This window comes from Protomyctophum bolini (assembly GCF_963924005.1).
Source record: "Protomyctophum bolini genome assembly, chromosome: 12".
Classification (NCBI taxonomy): domain Eukaryota; kingdom Metazoa; phylum Chordata; class Actinopteri; order Myctophiformes; family Myctophidae; genus Protomyctophum; species Protomyctophum bolini.
In genome coordinates this window covers 5,338,315-5,361,567 of record NC_137873.1, presented here as the reverse complement: position 1 = coordinate 5,361,567, position 23,253 = coordinate 5,338,315, and the positions used below count along the sequence as shown (strand labels likewise).

Genomic DNA, 23,253 nt, shown 5'->3' with positions numbered 1-23,253 from the left:
AGATTTGCATTACAATATCAAGACCTGCAGGCAGAAGGTAACTGAACACACATTTACTGTAAACACAACTGTGTGCTGTGCTCCATACAAGGAGCTTCCTCTTTGTTCCACTGAACTGAACCCGCGATGATGGCCACCAATAACATTAGGGCATCACTAATACAAACATTGTGCTATGCCAATCACACCCACCGTTTCTACTTCCGCCTACTCGTACTGTCCAATCACTGCACTTCCACCTTGCGTGGTCTCTATTTGCAACTGCCGCTCTGATCCGGTGTGTGTAGATCCCACCTAACTGTGTCCGGTCATTTGCACGTACATGAAGCAACATCCTATGGCTCTAACGAACATGTTAGACTACTGCACTTTCTTTAGACACCGTTTCCATATCCGCTCTAGACCCAGACCGGATCTGCAACCTGCAAAGCAAATGGACCCCAGTCTAACCAGTAAGGAAGCGATGTGCTGCCGGAGGGGCGGGATTAGCACACGCTGTTCAGGAAGATGGGTCACAGAGTGAGGTGGGGTGGGATGGATGGGGGTAGATCTGTGATCATCATTGCTAGTAGTACTAGCTCGGCTCGCTGCTAGGCTAGCTGGACCTGAATAACGAGGTGGCGACACACACACAACCCGAAGACAACAACAACATATTCTGGGCGAACACAACGATGCCTCTGTGACACCAAGCATGGACATAAGTTAACAATGACGGGGGAGAAGAAGAAGAAGAAGAGGCTGAACCGCAGCATTCTTCTTGCAAAGAAAATTATCATAAAAGATGGAGCCAGTGTGAGTTAAATATTTATTTATCTTCGCTAGCATTGCCAGTACACTCCGTTGTTTGGCTTTGTGTTTGACACAGTTGACGTGCTTTCTTTTCCGAACGTCTGACCAGTGTCTTGACACTTGCCCGCGGTTTGTTTTCCAGAACGGATCGTATTGACTTGTTAGCTGGGTGGTTCAGTGACCACATATCTGGAGCTAAAGAAGCTAGCTTTAGCCTACAAAGATTCCCAGGTTGCGACAGTGATGTCACATCTAGCGGAAGTGCTTCCTACTCCTTTTATTATTATTAGTAGTAGTAGTATTCGTGGGGCTGTTGCATTGTGTCACTTTATACGTAGTCGCGTGACCCATTCGTTATTCGTTAACGATTGAATTATAAATGAACTATAGCTATGAAAATAGCAGATTTACAAGCGGAGACATGTGAGCTTGCCTTGTAGTAGATGCTGTGCTGATATCTGCTATTTTCTAAATTTTTCGTTAGAGTAGAAGTTGTAACGAACGGATTACAACCATAGACTATTACAACATACAGTGCACAATTCAATTCAAATGGCTTTATTGGCATGAGAAAACAGACGTGTACATTGCCATAGCAAAAGCGGAACAATGCAATCAAAACAAAATGTATGTACAATTGAAAGTCAGGATATCAAATAAATCAATTTATATACACAGGTCACTCGATGTAGAGAGAGTGCAGGGTGATCAATATACACCCAACGATTAGTAGTCTTGAAGGTGGTCGTGTTCGTTTCAACACACTTCCTTTTTTGTCACTATAGTATCCTTTGTGTCCTCGTCCTAGGCTGTAGCCATCGTTAGCGGCCTATCCGTTTACACGTCAGCTCAGTCCAGGCAACGTTAGCGAGCTCATATTAACATTAACATAAAAACAATTTCCTGGAGGACAAAATGCAAATAACCTAACGTTGGATACTAACAAGCACTGCTACTCCCTTTATCTTATCCGTTGGTGTTCAACACCACTTCAAATGTGTTTATTGAAATGTTTTGTTTTATCCATCTAGCAAATTAGGACTGCCGCCGCGTCCACATAGAACTAGTATATCTAATCATTATGTAAATAGTAGATTTATCATCTAACTTTGACTATCCTAGTATGTAAAAGTTTTCATTCGTCTCTTGTTGTAAGTGAAATAGTTTAAAAGTTGGACGCGATGAAACCTTCAAGTCAACACGCCATGTAAATAACGTTGAATAAATCAACAAATGCTCTACCTCAGTTTGCTGGTCTAGTGTTCAGATTGAATTGCATCCGTCATGATGTTCTCTCAAAATCACATCGGAAAGTAGTTCCAATTCTTCAGGAAATGATTAGGGGATATATAGAAAGCCTATTGTTAGCAGTTAGGTCTGTCTATCAGTTGAAGCATGTTTACTATGAACGCAATTGTGCTAGTTATGTAAGGCGCTGGTAGTCAAGTTATGTCAAATATGTTATGAATTCAGGCGCTGGAAATTGACATGAATATATGACCAATGTATTTGTAACCAAATGTGCCCAATTTTTTACTCGAAAGGTGTTGTACAGCAATACAAACACTGATGACAGTCTTTGTGCCTGTAAATATAATTAAACAGTAAACACCTGCTGATGTGATCATTTCAGACAAGGCCTCTATTTAACATTGGTGTTGTTGCTTTCCTGTGGTCATATATAATCCCTGAGTTAGGGCAGCCAAATACCAGTCCTACGACTCCTACCTAAACTAGTTTGAATGAGATAGCCCTGCTACCAGATATCAGTTTGAGAGAGTATCCTTGCTAGATAGTAGATTCCAGTTTGGGGAGCCAGAGAGACTTAAGTTTAGCCTTTAATACCATCCACCCACTGCTTTTTAGATTATCCAATGTCATTTTCAGACAGCAGTTGAGTTAATTTAGCATACTCTAAAACAAATCAATTAATTAATATTTCTTTATAAAGAAAATTGCAACACAATTGTTGGTTGGTGAGTTCCTCATTGTTCTGTATTTCTTTGGTGAAGCAGGTACTGTGTAACGGAACCAAAACACGCACGTGGGACATAATAATCGCTGACATAATTATAGATGTAAAGGAATATAGCGCTGAAGAAGTCCTGACGTCACTCGCTCATCCCCTGGTTCCAAGGGGTTCGCAGAAGAACATGGGGTCATCTTAAAATTGTCTCGTATAAGAATTGTGGTCCAAAAATAAACAAACTGTCTCGGCAATATTGTCGGGGAGGTGTCTGTATCGTTGACATATTGTCATATTTGATACAGTCTGTTTCTAGCGAAAATGTAACTAATTCGGCAGCAGTAACATTATCGTTTTCTCCCAGTCAGTTGATTCTTCATATCCATATGAGTGAAACCGGTGGGATGATTTGTTTATTTTTCAAACACAGTTCTTATATGAGGCGATCTAAGATCCCCATTATGGGGATTACAAAGCAAATAAAAAAGTACACAAACCCGTGGACTTAGCATCCTCTAGCAATATTGATGTCAGACTTCAGTGCTCTATAGAACAGATGGGTCATCATAAGCAGCCTACTTCCGTGTTCTCAGTCACCGGTTTTGCTGGAGGACACAATGATGTTTATTGCTAGATTTGCTACCATAACAATGCAGCCATCTTCATAGCAAAACAAAGGCATCATGGAGAGGCCCCTGTGGATTGATTATTTCCTCTTCCTTGTTCATCTTGGAAGCACAGTGTTGCTATAAGGGAGGCCCAATGTGATTTGCTATGGGGAACTCCATTGGTAGCCGTTTCCCCATCCGTCACACTCGCACACTGATACATTTGAAACACACCAAATAGGGAAGTGACAAACCATTTTACAAGCCTATTTTACACTCGATCCGTTTTTCACCTTGCATTGGCTTCTGCCATGGCTTTGCTCGTCGCCCCCAATCACACTATCCTATCTATCATCTTACCTTTATAGATTTGTATGGACATTGGATTGTATTGACTTGTATGGATTTTATTGTGCAGAAAAAAGTGAGTGAATTGACTATCTATCTTGGGGGACTGGGTCACTGGGTTCATAATTAAGATGGGGAGAAAAACGAATTGACCCTCTCAAGTCCCACCCGTGGTCACACCCATTGGTTGCTGTTGCTTGGCTTGACAAAAATCCTGTGTCCACTGTGATTTGAAAACGTGTGTTCTTCTGTTGCCTTGCATTGATGTTTTATTTATTCAATTCTTAATTTAAACTTTAAACTCTCAGTGAAAAGGAACAATTTGGGTGCAGCATGGTTTGAGCATAGTTTTTTTTTCTCTCTCTCTCCAAAAACAGGATATTTTTCTACTAGTTTTTAGCAAACTCAACATAAGCAACAGAAAGGAGGCGGAACCAGGGCAGAACAAGGCGAGGAAAGCCTGCTGTTTAGTCAATCAGGGACCAATCAGAAAGCTGGCAAAGGGTTGATTGGGTTGTAGTCATTATAATAGGTTTAAGCCTATATAGGTGGAATAGTTACTAAGCTGTTGTACAGTATCTATCTATAGACACCAAAGCCCAGACAACCTAACTATTTTAAAACGTGTATTTCCCAATAACGTACATTTTTGATTGGCATACAGTCCAAGTACAGCATGTTAAATTTAACAGTTAAATTATAATAAATTATTGGTCACTGTTTGGATCATTGTCTTGTTAAGATTAAAATGAAATACTTGGCTCGGACGGTTAGCTTAACCGTCTGGGCACCTAAACCATACCAGCTGGACGGCGTGCCGCGGGTTCGACTCCCGAGCCCGACGGCCTTTGCCGCGAGTCAGTCCCCATCTCTCTCCCCCTTTCCTGTCTGACTACTGTTCCCTATCAATTAAAGGCATACAAAGCCCCAAAAAACTAATCTTAAAAATAAAAAAATATAAACTTTTTTGCTGGGTCTGCAACATTGACTGCAATTAATAAAAACACCAAACATCCATCACACTAGTACAAAAGTTCTGAGATTAAGGGCCGATTCATACTCCTATTTTAGAACCGAATAAAAGTCGGTTCGGCTCTGTAGAGCCTACAATGTGTCACGTCATTTGAGGTTCGGGGGGGCGGGTACCGTCCTAAAGTCGTCTCTTCGGTGATACTGAGAATTTCTGACGAGCCGAACGGCACTACAGCACCGAAACAGCGGTAAAATAGGAGTATGAATCGGCCCTTAGTCTTTGTATCTTAATTTTCTTTGTCTCTAATTTAGACAGCAGACCATGATGTTGGGGTGGCTATTGTAATGTAAATGTTATTAGATGCATGCTGTTTGTGAAATTGATTCTAGTTCACCATGTGATCGAATGTCATCTCCATAGCCTCTCAGCTAACCATTCTCTTTGTGTCTCTTTCTTCTCTCTCTCTCTCTCTCTCTCTCTACTCTATGTCTCTTGTCCCTTCAGCCTCAGGGAATCGGTGAGCCCAGCGTTTACCATGCTGTGGTGGTTATTTTCCTGGAGTTCTTTGCGTGGGGTCTCCTCACTACCCCCATGCTCGCGGTAAGCCACGTCAAACACAAACACAATTCCTGGCACCTGACCGCCCTATAATGTCATTATAGACCGAAAGTTTACAAAAAAATAGTGAAAACAGCAGATCTACATGTTCAAAGTGTGTCAAGTTGCGAAACGTTAGCTTGTAGATTAGCTATTTTCACCATACTACATTGTATAAAATTGGGCGTCAGTGGTTTACTAGTAGTGAGTGACAATGACATCACATTTATTCTGTATTCAGGCACCCACTCACCTGTTCTTTACGACTTTACTGTGAGCTTGCCCAGAAAGTGGCATTTCCCAAACTTTCCATTGACACGAAAAAGACCCGCCACCCTCCATGAATAATTTAATCACTAATCAAATGGCATAGGGCCTGCATGACACACGTGTTTTGTTTGTGAATTATTGTATGTGTGCGTGTGTGTATATATAGTGGCAGTCCTTTTCCCCAACAATAATGGACTAAGAAATATGAAAGGGCATCAAACGGCACATTGTCTGACCACTGGCTCTTTGTTGAGAGGCTTATCGGGTAGAGAGAAAGAGGGAGGTCAGTCGTTTGTTGGTCAGACCACGGCACAGATGTATGCTAGGCAACGACTGAACACACTCACCTCGCAGCAGTTATTGTTTTGGGCAAATGGTTGACACAGATGTGTGTATTTACTGGGTTTCTGTTTTTCTCCCCTTAGTATTACTAATATAATATAAGATAAGGGAAAGGGGAGTGCACTCGCATCCAAGTGCCCAGGTAAAGGGACAAACATCAATACATGAAATGAAATAAAAATAAGGTCCACTGTTAATGGCTAGTGTATAACTATCAATAAACAGTGGATTACAGGACAGGGGAAAGAAGTACAGTAGATTCAGCATGTTGGAGAGACATCACAGTCAGACACTTCTCGTTCACTCTCTGCACGATTTGTGCCTGCTGTTACATTGTCATTCTTGAATTGCATGAAGCCCGTCAGGCTTCTATCCCATATCTGTTGGTTGTGGTTTGGCAATCTAATAATTCAAGCTTATTTTCATATGTATTTTGCACTTGATATCATCACCATCGGCTAAATGTAATGTTAATCTCAAGTATACCAACACTGTTACTTTGGATGGAGCTCTTTATCATAAGCAAATTAACATCTGTGAGCCACATCACATTGTGCAGCCTATTTATAGTTTTAGTAGTGGTGTATGTGTGCAGTGGTTTTGTGTTAATTGCTAAGGCTTGCTGCCTTTTTAAATCCAAGGGCGACGAAGGCGGGATTTGCATTTCGGCTAATCGGAGAGCGACAGAGTAGCCTTGTGTATTAGTCTCGTCCCTCTCTGTTTTTTTCTGCAATGTCCCGCCCTATATTTGCATACTGGGCCCTGGGCCTTGTTGGTTATAGCCTGGTTCTAGACGAATCTGGTTGGCTCGTCACCACTTCGGTCGTGAAGTCCTCCCACAATTGAGGGGCCAGAATTAATCTGCCTGGGGCAATGCATTGCAAAGGCAGATGAAGGCTGGCTACAGGCGGCTAGCGCCGGAGTGCTTCACTGCTCCCAATAAGTCGGACACTTCATTGGTATCCAGCACAATATCCTACCACATTCGCAATCTGAATAGTGGGTATCAGAATCCCACGACACAGAGGAGTCACTAGCCAGCTTATTGCACAAACCCAAAACAACCCAGATTGTTTAACATTTAGATTTTAGGGCATTTGTTGACACTTTTCACTTCACCCAGTGTGATTTGAAATGAGTGTCCTGCGTAAGGACCAATGCAGAGCCTGCTGTAATGATCCAGCCTTGATTTCCTCTGTGTAGTGTTATGAAAGCCGCCGTACCACCTGTTTGTGGTTCAAATGCGTTTGGTGGGATATTGAGCAAGAGGTTTATATTCCTACACCGGTGTCAATGACATCTCTGCACGCTCATACCTCAGACTTTGAACTGAACAGCAAATTGATTTATGCATATGAATGTCCTGCGTTCTGAACTTTAAAACAACCAACCTTTCATTTGTTCCATTTGACTGGACAGCAACATTTTAGACTAAACAGCCTACAAGTTGCTTATCTGTCCCGGTGGCTCATGGGGAAAGACAAACATTTATCCGCATTGGCTGCTGTTGGTAATTTTCCACTCTTGAGTGCAATCAGCTGCCTGTGAGTGATTATGAAAGGTCATGAGTGTGAAGGATGTTCTCCTCCATGGCTTTCATAGAAGCTATCGGGGGGGAAATGAGCAGGTCACAGAGAGAGACTGAACAGACAACATCCTAAAAGACCACAGGATGGTGGATATCTTTCACGTCAAACTTCCAATGCTATTTTAATGTGTATTGTTGTTGTTCTTCATTGAGCTGCTGACCCAGTGCTCTCCAAGACACACCCCTGGTAAAGTGGCATAACTGTCTGGGCAGAGTCCCAGCAGTGGTATATAGGAACGGATTAATTGTAACCATCTATAGCAGAACAGGGCACGGAGAGGATAAAGGAGTACCAGTGATTGATTTTGGACATTTCTTGAACAAATTGATGACCTGGCCTCAGTGGCCTGGCAACTGAGGGGGAAGGGTGGGCTATATGTCTGTCTTTAAGAGGTCTGACTCTGTATGTGTGCCTGAGTGTGGCGGTATTTACAAGTTTTGGAGAAAGTCCATTGAATCATTAGATAAAAATGTAACCATGATAGTGAATGAAGACTGAAGCCTCACCCACTCGCACCCTCAAATTTTAACATTGACCTTCGCACTCAAGTCCTGCCAATGAACCAATTAAAAAAACGTGGTTACACGTATAGTGTAGAATAGAATTTTGTCTTTTTTAATATAAAGCCACATAGAGAACTGCAGAATAGTATCAATACAGTAATATGATCTGTTCTCAGCAAGTAAGTTCTCTGAAATATGTAGTGTGTAAACCATATTTATATATTGTTTTGCAAAATTGCTGTAAAATGTAATCTCAGCCGCAACACGGGTAGATTTGTGTACATTGTGGTCAGACTTGGCAGGCGGTCCGGCTGTGGCCGTCCGGCTGCCTTTATCAACGTTGCAGAGTGAAATTATCCTGCTGTAGGTCATTGTGGGACAGGTGTTGTGGCCTGTGTAAGGACACAAATGCCTTCATGATGTGGCGTTAACTGGCGTTTTTTTGTTCCCCAGACTTTGCACCAAACGTTCCCCCAGCACACATTCCTGATGAATGGGCTCATTCACGGAGTCAAGGTAAGCGATAATGCTGTAACACACAACCCATGTGGTCTCCTATGTTGGATGGTTGTGAACTCGGAACTCGGTAGATCTTGTGGTGTGACATCCTCCTCTCCTCAGTTAGTTTTGTTTTCCCTGAGTTTCACAACTGTAATTTAGCTAGGGTGTGGAAACCATTTCTCAGTGAGTCGACATAAGTTAGCCTTAAGGTTTACAGCCTGGTGAAACTATACATTCCGTATGTAGTTAATTAACTCTCAAGTTATCTATTTACAGTGCTCTGTCCACTTCTTCCTTTTGAAGAACTGAAGCTAACGACACATCAGTGCATCACATTGTTAGCATTGTTATTTTCTGTGAGCGTAACCATCACGTGACAAAGTATAAATTCGGTTTAGCTCCCTTTCTCCATGGTCTTCTCTTTGTCTCTCACACACATTCCGTATTCTCTCTCCCACTCTTTCCATGTGACTATAATTGTTTCCCTCTAAAACACTTTGTGGCGCTCACCCTGCATCTGCCTCTGTCTCTCTCTCTCTCTCTCTCTCTCTCTCTCTCCCTCCCTCAGGGCCTATTATCATTTCTCAGTGCTCCTCTGATTGGAGCATTGTCAGATGTATGGGGACGCAAGTCCTTCCTGCTGCTAACGGTGTTCTTCACATGTGCACCCATCCCACTGATGAAGATCAGCCCATGGTGAGCCCCCCACACCCACACACACACACACACACACACACACACACACACACAAAACACCATTCACCACATCAGCTGCACTCAACTAAAGTCACACACGGGAGGGATTAAGCTCATCTATGGTTAGGTTCAGTGTGGTCCTTTTCTGTGGTTCTATCATCTCTAGAACATAACTCCTTCACTCAAGGAACATTTAAGGCATAGTTATTCAACTGGTGGCACGCAGGACAATTATATAATTCCAATGTGTTTATAAAAAAAAAGGATGGTTTGTTTTTATATTATATGTTGCACCCATATTTCTGTCGTTGAACATGGTTTTTAACAAGAAATCTAAGCAAATACATGCCAATGAAGTTATAACAAGGGTGATTTGAGGGGCCGGTCACACTAATTTGCGCAGTGCTGCTGGTCACCTGCAGCTGCTGCGTGCCAATTCAGTGTAAGCTACAGCCTGTCAGTGAAAATACAATAATAAAAGCAAGGTTTGTGGGTACTAGAAAGGTTGTGAGAAATCACATCCAATATATACACCTCTATAAACCAGGTTACTGTATATCGTACTGCCCAGTGCCCCCCCCCCCCTGTTATGTAAATCGGCCATTTGAAGAAATCATCCAGCGCTTGAGGTCTGTGAGAACATGGAGAATGCAAAGTCAACTGTTTGGCTGAACATCCTTTGCGCCGTTCAACTGTCATTTTGTGGTTGAACGGTTTGTGGTCCGGAGGTGTTCAGTTGCGACGTGTGCTGGAGGAGTGACACGCGTGCAATTGAAGTGATTTGACCTACTTTTGTGCACTGGCTTGAAGCAGCTGTCTAGATTCCATAATATTTGACCAAATGTCGGTAAATGTAATCCTTGATGAGTAATCCAAACACTCTGTCTGGTATAGGTTTTTTGATTCCTGCAAAAATATTCGTTCAGATCATGGATTTATTGCAAAATATGGTGTTATATAGTGCTGTGAAGATGTTTTGAAATGAAACTCCCACAGCATTCACCTAACCATTTAACCAGTACAGTTTAGGTATGGTTAACCTAAACTGTACTGGTTTTTCACATTTTGTAAAGGTTTTGTTGATAGTCCTTTGACCCCCGGCCTCAATATACATTTTTTAAAATTGGCTAATTTAATTGAATACCCCTGATTTAAGAAGAGAGAGAATGCAATTAGCAGCTGCTATAAAAGCACAGTAGTCATACTATACTGCAGCTAGGGCTGTTTGTACAAGATCCTGTATCGCTACTCTGATTAGGTCACGTAGTGTTTCCTTTGCTAGCAGTGTTACTGTCGTGAAGTCTGACTTTCCTTTTGTCCTCCAGGTGGTACTTTGCAGTCATCTCCATGTCCGGTGTCTTCGCCGTCACCTTCTCTGTGATCTTTGCCTACGTGGCCGACATCACGCAGGAGCATGAGAGGAGCACAGCGTATGGTCTGGTAAGAACGAGCTGCCATCAGAGATATGGCTATCATTGTCTCCAGCTGAATGTTTGACAGAACATTTCCATCGTTTGTTTTTGTTTGTCCCCGGCATCCAGGTGTCTGCTACCTTCGCGGCTAGTCTGGTGACCAGCCCGGCCATCGGCGCCTACCTGTCGGCAACGTACGGCGACACCCTGGTGGTGATCCTGGCCACAATCATCGCCCTGCTGGACATCTGCTTCATCCTGGTCGCTGTGCCGGAGTCACTCCCCGAGAAGATGAGGCCCGCCTCCTGGGGAGCGCCCATCTCCTGGGAGCAGGCTGACCCCTTCGCTGTGAGCAGCTCTTCTACAATACATTTAGAGTATCTGAAAATCACTTGCCACGGGCAGGGAATGTACTAGAATGTCTTGGTATAAATTAAACATTGATGACCCATCTTATAGTGTAATTTATATGCAAATCACTTATTTATGAAAATCACTTGCAGAGGACAGGACATGTACAGAAAATGTCTTGATATAAAATAATGATGGCTATGCAAACCACTTATGCAAACCACTTAATTTGACAGCATAATGAATCAATAGAAATGTGACATTGTTCAAATGTAGACTTTATGGTGTAGTTGTCGCTTTTAATTACTTTTACTTTAAAGCATATTTGGCTCCATATAGTTAAATATATGTGAGGCCAGTGTTGTTTGTGCCATTACCAAATTGCACAGCACCATCATCTAATATCTCTAGGATACTCTGTCTAGCTGGAGGGATTTTATGACGTTTCTTTGTGAGGCAATCAATAATGGCCTCTTTTACATTTGCACTACTTTAGCATGCCAAAGTAATTAATGCTGTTTCACACTGAAAGACATCAACCAGTGGCTAAAGTCGTGTCTGTGCTGTCCTGTGTCGGTTTGTTTGTGTTTCAGTCTCTGCGTAAGGTGGGCCAGGACTCTACTGTGCTCCTCATCTGTATCACAGTGTTCCTCTCCTACCTCCCAGAGGCAGGCCAGTACTCCAGCTTCTTCCTCTATCTCAGACAGGTAACGTTGCCTTCCTCCTTGCCGCCCACACGCAGTCTCTTCACCCTCCATCACAAAGGCTATGTTGACGGCTGTCGACAATAAAGGGCAAACTCTTGAGTCAGACGCTGTTTTTGTTGTGTGGCCTGCCTTCATATTTCATCTACTGTTTTTACATTTTTTACTTGGGTTGTGTTAACCCATTTTGACCTGGGAACGATTCTGCAAATGTCTTCTAAATCTTGACTGTTTTCTTGAAAAAGCTATGTTTTTCTATGTCAGTCGTTCTCAAACACTTTCATGTCACTTTTCACGATTCTTCAAAAAGAGCTAGCATAATAATAACACCAAAAGGGGTTTCCGCTCAAAATGGTTTAAGACCGTTTCTATATGTTTGTTTGTGGCTCCATACTTGGCTATCGCTGTATTTATCTCTTTCGGAAAGACCCATTTTGCTGTTGACTGTAATGGATTGTTTGTCAACAGCAACAATATGTGTTTTCAGTCACCACATGTCATACCTGGTGCTACTACGATACAAGAACGATTCTTAATTATGTTTCTGGATGCTGTGCTGAATTTCTAAGAATAATTATCACGAGGGATTGATAGGTGTATAGCTTGACGTGATGGGCCCTGGGCTCTGCCATCTTTGTTTGCAGAAATAGCTGCTGAAAAAAAACTGATTTCTGTACACCACCAGGCACGAAAAGTTGCCGACCACACACTTTTCCCCCGTACCCCGTACCCTATTACGAGATTGGATCAGCAGGTCTTGTATTTCAGAACGTGAATAAGTAGAACAATTTAAATGGGTGGATCAGCAAAAAAAGAATAATACACATTTTCACAGCAGGAAAAAGCCAAATGCATTTCAAACTGCAGCGTCCGGAAAATAACCTGCTTCAGATGCTAATCCCCGGGTTCTGTCGTCTAGAGGGAGGTGGCTGCCTCAGAATTAACTGACATACTCTGTCTCCTGCTCGTCCAAACTGCCTGGATGTTCAGGGTTGTTGCATTTGTGTAAACACGGCCTTTTCCATGTGTAACTATGTCAAAACTAGTTGGACAGGTCTGACACACAAACGCCTGACACACAAACACACAGCCACATAATTCCCTGCTGCATAATTTTGTACTTATGATTGAAGCATTGGGGATATAGCATTTCCTACCACGCCCACCTGCTCTCTTTATCCCAAGTACTTTGTTGTCTATCCCTCGCTCCTCATTTGTTGTCATGAATAAACTCGCTTCACAACACCTTTGCCCTACTACCGTATGAAAGCGGATAAAGGGAGGGGGTGAGTGTACTTGACCTGGATACAACATGTTTTTTTGTTTTTCTTCAAGGATGTTGTAAGAAAGCAGAGAGCTACAAACACTCAAACGACACCAATGACACACCTCTCGTGTTTTTAGGAATGTGCTTGCATTATGGGAGATTATATTCTGCTTGAGATATGTGCCTGTTGCTGTTGCAAGGTGGCCGTGTCCTAACCTGCGTGGTATGAATGTGCTTTCTCTCACCTTCAGGTCATACACTTCACATCGGAGACGGTGGCTGCATTTATCGCAGTGGTGGGACTGCTCTCCATAGTGGCACAGGTATGAGAACAGACCACTTCCTTTGCCTCTCACCAGCAATGTGTTCTGTAGACTGCTGAGACTAAATGTCAGAAAAATATACCGCACAATGGCTTTGCACACGTTACCGTATAGTAGTGTTTTCGTGTATGTACGTGACACCACCCCATCACACACCCTATACACTCACAGGAGAGCGTGTGCTAGGGCTGAACGATATCATTATCAGCCCACTCAACCCCTCTTTCCTTGCATAGAAGGGCTGCCACAAAGGCCGCATAGCAAGCGGAAGGTCCCAGGTTCAGTACGCATGCATGAAGTGAATAGCAAAGTGAATAGCAAATCGAGTGGCAAAGTGCGTTTAATGTCGTTTAACATGGTTTAATGCAGTCAGAAATGACTTTTCTGTTTGGATGTATGGGCCGGCCAGGCCAGAAAGTAGTTTTTTTTGCCACTCTAGGCGTTCCCGCATATAACGTCCGGGTATGATGATGATGTCACACGCATGCCCTCTATTCCCAGCCGCAGATATAATAATGTGTTGAGGTGTCACTGTCCACGAGCATTCTATAGGGTTGACTAAGCAGCCATCACCTGGGTGAAGCTGAAGCTGCATTTCCACGGGGATTAAAAAGGTCTATGTAGAGCACATTTGTGTTTGGAACACGGAAAAATATTTCCTCTGTAGTAAGAGCTACGAGGTGACAATTGTTTGACAATTCCTAGTCTGTTCATTACGTCATAATAATTAATCCTGTGCTTCTGAAGTGTCAGCAAAAAGGGATATTATAGCGTGGCTCAAGTACTTATTATATGCTGAAACCATGCATCATTCTTGACTGCTTGGAGCTGTAATTGTTTTGCTATAAATCCCCTCAAAGAAATATTTATGGAGTTAACATTTTATGTCCAATAGCCAGCGTGTGAAATGTAAATCATTGACTATTTACTGTAGATGCGTAGTAGCTAACTATATTTTGGTTGTAACTAAACAATTCTTAAATAAATAAATTATGAGATCCAAGATTAGGTCCAGTCATAGACAGACAGAGAGGAACCTTCTTCTATCTAGATGGCTCACCGTTAAGAAGCCACCATTGTTCTTGTGACATTGTAATAGCGTGGTGCTAAGGGGTGAGTTGTCTAGAAGAGTGTTCGTCTCATCTGTCTGTACTGTATGTACTGTACTGTTCATCCCACTGTTTCTGGTCTCTAAAGCCAGTAAGCATTTTAAATTTGTGTGAGTCAACAGTCTGGCGCCAGTGGCTCGAGAGACCACTCCGCATCTAACATTTTGTGACTCACATTTTGAAATCAAATTTTGTGATTTCATAATCTCACATCCATCACCCTGCTGAACTTCACGTGGGCAAGACCCACGTCATCAAGATAACATCATTAACATTACCCCATCTTGTGCTTTTTTCAGCCATAGGAGAATGTACGTTTTTAACGATCTATGCATGCAGAATCTCTTTTTACGGCATATAGTTAGTTTGCTCTCAATGCTGCCAGGGAATGTGCATTAACACATTGCTTCTAGCGCTTGTGAACAGTGATTTCCCTCTGCATTGCTGGCTTCTTACTATTTGAAGAAAACCCAAGTGGTAACCATGGAAATTGTGTTTTGTTCTTTCAGACGGTTGTTCTGGGGATCTTGATGCGTTCCATAGGGAATAAGAACACTATCCTACTTGGCCTTGGCTTCCAGATCCTTCAGCTGGCCTGGTATGGGTTTGGCTCCCAGCCCTGGTCAGTAACAAACACTGCTTCTTATTCTTACATATACACACACCTTCCTCTACAGTCATTAATGGTCAGTCACTGCTGCACAATTGCCCTCAGTACTTGAAATATTCTGCATTTCCAGTAACACTCACAACATTGGACTTATGCCACTGGATAAACCTGTGTATTGAAAGCAACACTCAATAGAAACGTTCCCTGTATCGTTTGGAATTGGATTGTTACACCCTTGTAAGTAAAATATACATTGAGGAGATTGTGCTGCATTTACAGAGATGAATTTAGCGTTGACTGAGTGAGTGCAACCATTTATTTGATACACAGAAATAAAGCTCAAGTGAAAATGTATTCATCCAGTGGTGTCTCACAGGCGGTGTTGGGCAGGTTATTCAGGAAGATTAATACGTTGCTTAATAGTTACTTATTTCTCCTTTAAAAAAAATTACCGGTATATTACATTATGTGGTATCAAGAATAATAAGTGATGTTGCAAATCCAATCTCCACTGAAAAAGTGATGTACAATTGTACATACATTCTGTTTAGCCGGCTCCTTTTAGAACTGAATCCACTTTATTGGAACGATAATTGGAAGTCACAAATCAGCGTGTCAGCAAGTGCATAACTGTACACATTAATATAGGCTATATACAAATCAACAGCCTCCTGTTTATTAGTCCTCTAGTAGGACTATAGTCCTATACTATAGTCCTACTAGACCCCAGGAAATTACATCTGGCCACAAAAGATCACAGGATCTACTGAATGTGAAGGGGGGTACTATAGGGGGCTGCCATACAATATTGTAGGCTCAACATGTCAGTTTTAGATCCTGTGATCTTTTGTGGCCAGATGTAATTTCCTGGGGTCTAGTAGGACTATAGTAAATGTTCGAATGCCCCCGCCCCCCCTGTAAAAAAATAGCTAAAATCGCTAAAACTAAAGAAAGCGGCCAATGAAGAAAAATGAACCTAAAACATGTTTTTCTTTTGCTAATTACATGCATTAGCAGAATAATATATAAAAATTCTTTGAACATTCTACTTTTGATACATTGAAGATTCAACATTGCCATTTCAATGAGATTTGATTGGAATTTTTTTGATGTGAGCTCAGGAGACGCAACAACAATACAAACCGCAACACAACAGTATAAGAATATAATTTGGAAACAATTACTGGCTCCAGCACTGAAATCATCCTCCACTTCTTTTTAAGAGAACTTTAAACGCGCACAAGGGATCGACCGATTATCGGCAACGGACGATTATCGGCTTCGATATTCATAATTTGTATTAATATCTGTATTGGTGCAAAAATATAATAATCACAAACATGGTGCAACAGCCACTCTCATTGAAAAGTGTGTGTGTGTGTGTGTGTGTGTGTGTGTGTGTGTGTGTGTGTGTGTGTGTGTGTGCATTGTCAGTGTTTGTCTTAATTTCTAATTCATATTTAGTTGCCAATAATTTAACTGTAAGCCAGTGTTTTGAGACATATTGCCTTTTATTGTTATAAAATACAAATTCTACATGCAAAACAGTGGCCAGTGGTTACAATGGTGGCGCCAGTGATCTTGAAAGTGGCAAATGTCAGTGGTGGGAGTAAAAACAACAAGGTCACATGGCTTTGGGGAGTTTGAGCAGATCTACAAGCTCTCAACGTGTTATGCTGCAATGCATTGTGGGCTTGTAGATCACCTATTTTGATAAATATTGAAAAAATAAATAGTCTTTTCCCAGATTAATTTTCTTTTTTAAATGTTCGAACAAAGCTTTGAATATTCGATTTTTGGGGCGTCAGCCCTACTGTAAACACAGCCTGCACTTCATACAGTACCATGTTGAATATGCTGCTACAGTATATGTTTGCTCATAATATCGGCTATCGGGCTCTTTTGATCTCCACAGTCTCTACTAATCGGTAATCGGCCTAAAGACCATATCGGTAGATCACTAGCACACACACAACCTCTCTCTCGCCCTCAATACCTCATCAAATTGTTAATGTACTGCCCTAACTAACCACCAGAGGGCAGAAAATCCAAATGAAAAGCACTGCCAATGACAAATGTAAAGTCTATATGAAAACAATTATCAACTACAGTGTTACACAATGCTAATGTTGCAATGTAATTTTCTTGGGGAAAATTGCAATCAGTTAGTTTTTAATTAAATGCCTTGAAATTTCATAACATTCTTTGGTAAAACATCAGCTATAGCCTGCGGGAAGGAATCAACCCAGCTGCCCAATGCCCTTAGTTTCAGTATCATGTCTCAGGAAGCGTTCATTTGTCAGTGGCAGGTGTTAGTCAGTCAACAGGTGAGAGAAAGCAGCTCTTAACTAGATAAGTTCCATAGATGTGAATTGTGAACCATGATATTGGAGTTCTTTCCGGACTTGTTCAATAATCAGGATAGAAGCCTACATTGCGCTTCTGTGACTGTGTTATTTTAAGACCGGTTTATTTATGGTGCTTCATATGGAAAAACACCAATAACCTCATTACCTCAGTAAGCATGCTGCTATTGTTGCACATCTGTATGCAAAGCTCTTACTGTATGTTCTGACTGAGTATTGTTTGTACAGGATGATATGGGCGGCCGGATCAGTAGCGGCCATGTCCAGCATCACCTTCCCAGCCATCAGCGCCATCGTGTCCCGCAATGCCGACCCAGACCAGCAGGGTGAGCTCCTCAGCCACGTGTATCTCAGGCTTCTCAGCCCTGGATTGAAAAGACAAACCTGTTCGGTGTCTGACTAGAGCCTTAGACACAGGGTTTCTCCACGGTCATTTCCTGGAAAGGTTTTGAAATTTAATTGGAAATAATGTGTGTGTACCCTGTAGACACACTCACCCATCAGTAGTACCATCACACTCGCCAATCTCAATTCTCTATAAAGCCCAGTGTCTCTGATGTCATGGACACTGGGCTCACTTACTTCCTGGACTACATCAAGGACTATTTAAAAAGGACGGGAAGCGAAGACCGTACGGTGGACTCCATGTTGCTCCCTGGAAGGAAAGAAACATGCGCAGTTGAGACCAGGAAGTTGTACATGACAAGTCATAGATATGGCACAAATTGGCCCAGCAGACGGGGTGATGCCGTGACGTGTCGTGTCATTGCATTTTACCTTTTACATTAACGTTTTAACAGCAAGTGGATAAGTAAGTCACACAGACAGTAATGTTGGTCGGACGTGACATACTGTATGTACAAGCATCTCTCCTTTCAGTGGCATCACGCCGTCTGCTGGGCCATTTGTGCCATATCTATGATTTGTCATGTACAACTTCCTGGTCTCAACTGCGCACGTTTCTTTCCTTCCAGGGAGCATGGAGTCCACCGTACGGTCTTCACTTCCTGTCCCCTTTAAATAGTCCTTGGACTACATGTTGTCTCAGTAAGACCGCCCTCCCCCTAGGAGGAGCAGTGCACCAAAGCATTGTGGGAATTGTAGTCCAGGAAGTAAGTGAGCCCAGTGTCCATGACATCAGAGACACTGGGCTCACTGCTAAAAATCTAAAATATCTAAAACCACAAATTACACACAAAGACCCCCAGGAAAGTGTTCTAAATCTTCTAAACATCATTAACTTTTTTTTTGTTGCAAAAAGGGTGAAATGTCCCTTTAATATTATCCAGCAGCACCTGTGATCTGACAAGGCTGTTTGCATGTCTCTTATAATTATGTTCTCTCTGCAGGTGTGGTTCAGGGCATGATAACGGGGATCCGGGGGCTGTGTAACGGCTTGGGTCCGGCACTGTACGGCTTCGTCTTCTACCTGTTCCATGTCGAGCTGACTGACACGGACGGCTCCGAAAAAGGTGGCAAAGCCAACATGGCCAACCCCACCGACGAGGTGAGCACAGAGAAAACGATGATTCTTCACCGATTCAGTTTATAGAACTGGTGCTGATATTGTATGTGTAGTTCTCTTTCATTAGATTCAGTAATCATTAATCACGCGCGCACTCTATTAGTGACAACACTAAGCAACAAGAAATTATATTGTTTCGAGTTGCACATAAAATGCAAGTGACATTTTGGGGAATTATTGTCTTTTCTAATCTTGACATTATAATGCACACATATCAAGTAAAGTTGCATTCTTCCAGAAACCCTTTACTCTACTCTGACTGAACCGAATAGACATACAGTACTACCATGACACAACCAGCTCAGTGGCCTTGTGGTTAGAGTGTCCGCCCTGAGACTGGGAGGTCGGGGTTCAATCCCCGGCCGGGTCATACCAAAGACTCTAAAAATGGGACCCAGTGCCTCCCTGCTTGACACTCAAGGGTATTGGGGGTAAGTCCCTGCGACATACTTCCGTCATGTCCAGGGGGTGTCCTTGTACATCAAGCTGTCTCACGCTACAGAAACAGGAGATAGGCTCCTGCCCTATGGGCCTCATGGCTCGGCAAGGCTACTTACTACTACCATGACACCACTATGAACTTTTCATCCACTTCCAGAGTTCCATCATTCCTGGCCCCCCATTTCTGTTCGGAGCGTGCTCAGTGCTGCTGTCCCTGCTGGTGGCCCTGTTCATCCCAGAGCACACGGGGCCCGGTGCGCGGCCTGGAGCCTACAAGAAGCACAGTAACGGAGCACAGACCCACTCCCACAGTCCTCAAGGCAGCGGGGCCGAAGGCAAGGAGCCACTACTGGAGGACAGCAGTGTATAACCCCAGCCTCGGTGGGGGGGCGGGCCACCCACTCACCTCACACACACCTCAGAGCATTGGACAGATGCACACATAATACCACATATGCACACTCATGCCTCAGGCACACCACGTGGCCCCTGTGTGGATGTGAGATGTCCACAGCACAACATGTTGGCCGTCTTTTCCTTGTGCAGCCCAATTTTAAAGCAGGGTGGTGTGAAAACTTTGTTATGGCCCTTTGGGGAGGAGGGGGCTAGTTTGACGAGTTTATTTGGGACTGCTGTGGGAAGGGTGTGTGTGTGTTTGTGTGTGTGTGTTTGTGTGTGTGTGTGTGTGTTTGTGTGAGGGAGAGTGTGTGAGAGAGGAGTTACTTTGACTGTGCTGGACTCTCACCCTCCGTTTCTATGAGGCGGCAACAGGGTGGAGCATTAAACAGCTTCTCGGCTCCTGTGCAGAAACACACAACAATGAAGCACACCGATAAAAGTGACTTGCTAGAGTGTGTGTGGGTGATGTTATCATAATTGTTACTAAAATCCCTGTGTGAGTCTTCGTACTCCTCCGTAGCCCGTTAAGTGACGATCATGTCCTTGTTTGTCCAACGAGAGTGTAGCCAACAGTCGAGCATGTGTCTAATGGCCCATTCCTCAAGCTAACTTCTGTTGTGATGCTTGTCGTTGTGACTAAGGCTTTGTATGAAGCCTCACTTATACTCCGTCGTGCTGCACCGGCACTCGCTTGAATAACCTGCTTTTCAAGCGACATGCCACGAGTATAAATTAGGCTTAAGTGTTCGAGAAGGGGAACCGCAGGTCTTCGCTTGCAGCGTACCAACGGAGGGGGAAAAACAACTGTATGCCTACAAGAACGGCCTCCTCAAGTCCGTGTTGGAGAGGCTCTTCTATATCTAGAATTGGTTTAGTTGAGCCAGTTCTGAAACAAAGACCTCCTTTTCTTTTTTAATGGAGGGAATTTAGTCTACTTGAACAATTCTAAAGACCACAGATTTTGACAGATAACGCACTTCCAACGGACCGAGAAGTGTTCCAGAGAGAGAGAGAGAGAGAGAGAGAGACCACTTTATATTTAGCCGCGACCGTTTTCAATGTTTACCTGCCATTCTTAAGGTTAGCAGTACAGTTTGGGTTGTATATTTTTCCTCTGTTCAGACTGAAGGCTAGTTGTGATTCAAATTTGTATTCGAAAAACAAATGTTGCCTTGAAGTGACTTCAAATATATATTGATTGATATATATATTGATATTGATATATATATATATTGATATTATGCAACCTGTATGAAGACTGAGGTCTGAGTGGGCCATGTAATCCTTTGCTATTGCTCCCATCGGAGCATCAACATACATTTGATTCAATTTCCCCCTTCATATTAGTCTGTTTTTTATGACATTTCTAAGTTTAAACAAAGGCTGGCAGAATCATACTGTAGTTTTTGTTTCTTGTTAAAGTTTCTGGAAAACCCTTAAGCTATAGTTTATCAATTTTGGCACTGACTTTGAATACAGTGTCTTTGGAAAAATATCATTCGATATCGTGTGCTGCTTCAGTACAAAATCTAAACGGTAATAAACGTGATGTGGTATGATTAAAGCAAACGCTGCACATGGTATTTGGGCCGACAGTAAAAATGGATTTCCCTGAATCCCTTGACATTTAGGCTCCCTTGTAAGTGATTACTATTGGTCAGCTTGACATTTCCGACGCAATGTCAATCCGTGATGGCAGAACATTTTAAAATACTGTAGCTACCGGAATATTTTTGCTGTTGTAATTTTGAGTGATTGATTTTTTTGTAAATGCCTCAAGTGCATTGAAATAACCAAATCACACCCTGGCGTGAATTAGCTAATAGTGGGGTTTCATGCTGTATAATGTCTATCTAAACTGCAATGTATTTTTCACTCATTATTTTGTGCCAAATTTTATTTTGGTTTGCTTTTTCATACATTTGTTTTTGTGAGTGTTGGTGCTTGTGAAGCTGCTTTGGATTTATTTGTGTTTCTTTGGTCAGTTTCTCCTGTCTTAATTACTTTGAAGTTTGAACACATTTATTTCTTTTTTTTTTTTTTTTTTTAAATTGCTTTTTAACTTCCATTCATTTGTAGGATTATTTTCAACATTGTGGCTATTTTGGGGGGGATTATCAGATTTCCAATCTTTTGTTTCCAGTAATTTACACCGGCATTTCAGTGTTACAATTTCATGATGTTTTCCTTTTCATAACGGGTATCATTGAATGTTTCAAGCTGTACATGCTGACATATGTAGGAAACATACAATGCTATAAACCACACAATGCCTGCCATAGCATTTTTATCATTTTGGAGGGATTGACATTAGATAATGAGGCCAACATTGACTTTGACTTATGTTCTCAGTCTTTTTGTATTTACGCATATATTGGACCAACACATAAGCAAACCCATGCATTCAGATAAACAAATTGGTAAGATTCTGCACCAGCCCTGTGTGCACACACACAGGTTCCCAAGCAGATGACTGTAATGTACAAAATCACCTGTACATTCAGAAAATGTATATATGTATTGCTCAAGGAGATGGCCACTTATAGGTCTGTTTGGTTGTATGGTGCAATTAAATATTTCTCAAGACTTAACCTGCTCGCCACTCATATTTTTAGTACAATGTGGTTTGTGGCCTGAGCCCCTCTCTGTGTGCCTAAAATTAGCCAAGAAGTGAATATGGCAACATGAGTAAATGGTGGATATTATGTAAATATGGGAAACTAATGACAAACTATTTATTAAAGGTTTATTGTACATTGAGCTGTTTGAATTTGTGTCTGTGCGTTTGGGTGTGGGCGCCACATGTTTCTTCATTTCGCTCTCTCTCGCTCTCTTTAATGTTTGTTCCAAGACCAAGGGTGTGTCTCAGGAAAACAAACTCGGCAAGTAACCAACAAAAATGTAGATCCAGCAAAACTTCTGAAGTAATGTTAGATTTTTGTTCCCATGAGTAGAGCTCATTGGTTTTATGCAGTGGGAAATTCCAAACAACCTATAATAGCCACATGGAGGCAGTAGTAATGTTTGGTTGAAATCCCCAACAAGTGCTTTACTATATACAGTACTCTTAAAGCATGTCACAGTACATTAAGATGACCTGACGTGTACTCGATATCAAGGAGGATCCAATAAATTGATACTAAACTCTTGACAGAGCACATGTGAGTTACTCTTGTGAGTTATTCTTGCTGTTAACCAGTTCCCTTTGCTACTTAAACCTAACCTTTTCATTTACCCAGTGTGATTTGAGCAACATTTCGACTGGCCAAGCTTGGCAGCTTGTGGCTTTTGTCACCAGTAGTTTGTGAATGTGAATGCAGCATAAGTTACTTGATGAATTTTCCAGTTTTCACTTTTTTGTAAACTCAAGGGCATGCTTGATGCTAAATTAGCATTTAGCCAAATGCTAAATTAGCATTTGGCTTCCAGGTTCTATTGACCTTATGATTCCCATTTGTCCAACATTAGGAGGATGAACTTGGCAAATCATTGTTAGGCTACTGTCAATCAAAGCTCCTGTAAATCGAAGTACCAGTAAGCACTCTTCAATTAGAGCAGCAG

The 23,253-nt window shown here is 42.2% G+C and overlaps 1 protein-coding gene across 1 annotated transcript; it reads left to right on the top strand.

The window, feature by feature from the left end:
• Nucleotides 1-540: 540 nt before the first annotated feature.
• On the top strand, nucleotides 541-22,452 carry mfsd14a2 (major facilitator superfamily domain containing 14A2). The gene is made up of 12 exons (XM_080779223.1): nucleotides 541-795; nucleotides 5,192-5,287; nucleotides 8,442-8,504; nucleotides 9,058-9,185; nucleotides 10,511-10,625; nucleotides 10,727-10,945; nucleotides 11,542-11,655; nucleotides 13,171-13,242; nucleotides 14,861-14,973; nucleotides 17,556-17,653; nucleotides 18,677-18,834; nucleotides 19,451-22,452. Exons 1-12 carry the CDS (start codon nucleotides 712-714, stop codon nucleotides 19,661-19,663), a joined length of 1,473 nt encoding a protein of 490 aa, XP_080635349.1. The 5' UTR covers nucleotides 541-711; the 3' UTR covers nucleotides 19,664-22,452.
• The last annotated feature ends 801 nt before the right edge of the window (nucleotides 22,453-23,253 follow it).